This window comes from Octodon degus, unplaced genomic scaffold, assembly GCF_000260255.1.
Source record: "Octodon degus isolate 3935 unplaced genomic scaffold, OctDeg1.0 scaffold00372, whole genome shotgun sequence".
Classification (NCBI taxonomy): Eukaryota; Metazoa; Chordata; class Mammalia; order Rodentia; family Octodontidae; genus Octodon; species Octodon degus.
In genome coordinates, this window is record NW_004524948.1 from 548,555 (window position 1) to 550,045 (window position 1,491).

Below are 1,491 nucleotides of genomic sequence, written 5' to 3' on the forward strand. Positions count from 1 at the left end.
GCCTAAGTTGTTTGATAATAACAATAAGCTTGTCTTCTGGATGGTTAACAACCTAAGTTTGCAGGCCAAAATTAGAGAAAAAGGAGGGCTGCAAGGAAAGTCAACATTTTGGCCCTAGCCTTCCAAGGTCAATTAAAACTCAGGACACCTCTTGAGTCACCACTGCGCAGCTCTGCTCCAGCAGTGCATCGGACCCGGTCGGAGCCGACTTGCTCTCTTGTACCCCAGCCCTTCGCGGCCAAGATGCCTGAGGAGATGCACCATGGGGAGGAGGAGGTGGAGACTTTCGCCTTTCAGGCAGAAATTGCCCAGCTTATGTCTCTGATCATTAATACCGTTTACTCCAACAAAGAAATTTTCCTTAGGGAGTTGATCTCTAATGCATCTGATGCCTTGGACAAGATCCGGTATGAGAGCCTGACAGACCCTTCCAAGTTGGACAGTGGCAAAGAGCTGAAGATTGACATCATCCCCAACCCTCAGGAGCGAACGCTGACTTTGGTGGACACAGGCATTGGCATGACCAAGGCTGACCTCATAAACAACTTGGGAACCATTGCCAAATCGGGCACGAAAGCGTTCATGGAGGCTCTTCAGGCTGGTGCAGACATCTCCATGATTGGGCAGTTTGGTGTTGGATTTTATTCTGCCTATTTGGTGGCAGAGAAAGTTGTTGTGATCACCAAGCACAATGATGACGAGCAGTATGCCTGGGAGTCTTCTGCGGGGGCGGGGGGGTCATTCACTGTCCGTGCTGACCATGGGGAGCCCATTGGCCGAGGCACCAAGGTGATCCTTCATCTCAAAGAAGACCAGACAGAGTACTTGGAGAAGAGGAGGGTCAAAGGGGTGGTGAAGAAGCACTCCCAATTCATTGGCTACCCCATCACCCTTTATCTGGAGGAAGAACGAGAGAAAGAAATCAGTGATGATGAGGCAGAGGAAGAAAAAGGTGAAAAAGAAGAGGAAGATAAGGATAATGAAGAGAAGCCCAAGATTGAAGATGTGGGCTCAGATGAAGAGGATGATACTGGAAAGGATAAGAAAAAGAAAACCAAGAAGATTAAGGAGAAATACATTGATTATGAGGAACTGAACAAGACCAAGCCCATTTGGACCAGAAACCCTGATGACATCACTCAGGAGGAATATGGAGAGTTCTACAAAAGCCTCACCAATGGCTGGGAAGACCACCTGGCAGTCAAGCACTTCTCTGTGGAAGGTCAGCTGGAATTCAGGGCATTGCTCTTCATTCCTCGGCGGGCTCCTTTTGACCTATTTGAGAACAAGAAGAAGAAGAACAACATCAAGCTGTATGTCCGTCGTGTGTTCATCATGGACAGTTGTGATGAGTTGATCCCCGAGTACCTAAATTTTATCCGTGGTGTGGTTGACTCAGAGGACCTGCCCCTAAACATCTCCAGAGAAATGCTCCAGCAGAGCAAGATCTTGAAAGTCATCCGCAAAAACATTGTTAAGAAATGCCTTGAG

At 48.0% G+C, this 1,491-nt stretch overlaps 1 protein-coding gene across 1 annotated transcript; it reads left to right on the top strand.

The window, feature by feature from the left end:
• Window positions 1-154: 154 nt before the first annotated feature.
• Window positions 155-1,491, top strand: LOC101584273 (heat shock protein HSP 90-beta; the record flags this gene model as incomplete). The annotated part of the gene is made up of 1 exon (XM_004648238.1): window positions 155-1,491. A coding segment is annotated over exon 1 (1,248 nt), but the record flags the coding sequence as incomplete, so codon positions are not given.